Below are 2,102 nucleotides of genomic sequence, written 5' to 3' on the forward strand. Positions count from 1 at the left end.
GAATCTGAAATATAAAATGTATTTTGATTTGTTTAACACTTTTTGGTTACTACATGATTCCATGTGTTATTTAATAGTGTTGATGTCTTCACAATTATTCTACAATGTAGAAAATAGTAAAATAAAGAAAAACCCTTGAATGAGTAGGTGTGTCCAAACTTTTGACTGGTATTGTATATAATTATATAACTGTCTGTCTCTACTTGGGTTCCTCTTCTAGGCCTATAACAACACTCACATCACGGTCATGTCTAGCATCATCTACGGCGGGAACAAATCCGACGATAACTGCACCAACGTGGACAACCTAATGAAACACTACTACCTGCCCGTCATGTACAGTGTCATTTTCGTTGTGGGGCTGCTGGGTAATGTCACCGCCATCGCCATCTACCTGGCCAAGCTACGACCCTGGAAGTCCAGCAGTATCATTAAGTTCAACCTGGCGTTGACGGATCTTCTGTATGTTCTGAGTCTGCCTTTCATGGTCTACTACTACAACAACGGTGAATCCTGGAACCTGGGCGACTTCATGTGTCGCTTTCTGCGTTTCGGGTCCCAGTTTAACCTATATGGTAGAATACTGTTTCTCACCTGTTTGGCTGTGTTTCGATATGTCGTGGCGGCACATCCTGTGAGGGCGGCGCAGGTGCAGCAGAGAGGGGGGGTTTCTGCATGCGCTGCGGTCTGGGCTATAGCCGTGGTAGAGATCGTGCCCATGCTCACCATGATCACCATGGAGACTAAAAACAACAAGACCCACTGTTTGGACTTTGCTAGCGGCGACCTGGCTGTCCTGTTGTGGTACGGTTGGCTGCTGACCGTGCTGGGCTACCTGCTGCCCCTGGTGGTGGTGGTGGTGTGTTACGCCGGTGTGGTCCATAAACTAGCCACGGGGCCCTACACCCACAACCCTCCCCGGGTGCGGGCACGCTGCCTCAACGTACTGATCCTGGTGGTGTTCGTGGTATGCTTCCTGCCGTACCACGTCCTGAGGATCCTAAGAGTAGACACCAGGAGGAAGCCTGAGTCGTCATGTATGCTGGTGCACTGGGTCCACATCGCTTATATCCTGTCCAGGCCCATAGCGGGGCTCAACACCTTCTTTAACCTGGCTCTGTAGCCCCTGGTGGACCAAGTTCAGGACTCACCTCAAACTCAGCCTGGCTGTCGTCAGTAAGTCCAGTAACACAGCTTCAGCCGAAAGGCCAGCAGCCACGGCATGAAATAAGGACATGAGATATAATCCAGTGTTCTGTTTCATTCTGTGTGGACATTACTATCATGGCAATATATTGTCCTACAATATTCGATATACTGTACTGTGATCCTGTAAATAGAAAACCTTTTATCAGATTTTATTATACGCCAACATGAGGTTTACAACATTGATGTGGTTTCTATAAAAATATTACGTACTTGTAATGAGTGACTTTATATCTACTGTATAGTCTAATTGATATTGCCGTATCACTCCATTATAAATAAATGTTTAACAATCAACATTTAACAATCCAATATCCGTCTCATGCTTCAGTGGGTATTTGATGCATTGTTCTGGCATGACTTGAGAGAGAGAAACAAGAACATGATACACTTGGCCCAGGACCAGAAACATGTCAATATGATTAAGACACCAAATGTTTTCACTTCTATACCCAGTGTTGGCACTCTCTCAGGTGTGTATTTTTCACCTAGTACACGCAAGCAACAATGAAATTAGAGTCTAGGAACGAGAAACACGTTGGCTAGGGGCGAAAAGGAGTGGCTGGGCAGAAAGATTTCCTGACGTTAAGTGACGTCTGTTTTGCATCTTAAATTATCGAGAATCACAGAACCACTTCCTAATAAGTAAACTGACAATAAACTGTATAATCCTGCTTTTCCTCTGAAGGCTATTTACTATAATACATTATTCATCCAATTTAATTTCAACTCATTTCATCAATTGATAGTATCAAATAGCTAACAAACTAGTGTCAGATTAGTGGTGCTTAAATGTTTATTTGAGGCTGTACTATCTGAATCCCACATCAAAGGGTGGTAATGTCCACTGTCCACCCTACCTTGTGGGAGCCCAGACCTCACTTCAGACTCAAAGC

General features: G+C 44.4%; 1 protein-coding gene across 1 annotated transcript; it reads left to right on the forward strand.

Moving 5' to 3' along the window:
• Nucleotides 1-228: 228 nt before the first annotated feature.
• LOC106575336 (2-oxoglutarate receptor 1-like) lies at nt 229-1,392 on the forward strand. The gene has a single exon (XM_045698594.1). It carries the CDS (start codon nt 248-250, stop codon nt 1,121-1,123), a length of 876 nt encoding a protein of 291 aa, XP_045554550.1. The 5' UTR covers nt 229-247; the 3' UTR covers nt 1,124-1,392.
• Nucleotides 1,393-2,102: the final 710 nt, after the last annotated feature.

Source organism: Salmo salar, chromosome ssa17 (assembly GCF_905237065.1).
Source record: "Salmo salar chromosome ssa17, Ssal_v3.1, whole genome shotgun sequence".
Classification (NCBI taxonomy): Eukaryota; Metazoa; Chordata; class Actinopteri; order Salmoniformes; family Salmonidae; genus Salmo; species Salmo salar.

Coding starts and splice junctions, on each gene's coding strand:
- LOC106575336 (XM_045698594.1), top strand. CDS start 248: ATGTCTAGCATCATCTACGGCGGGAACAAATCCGACGATAACTGCACC.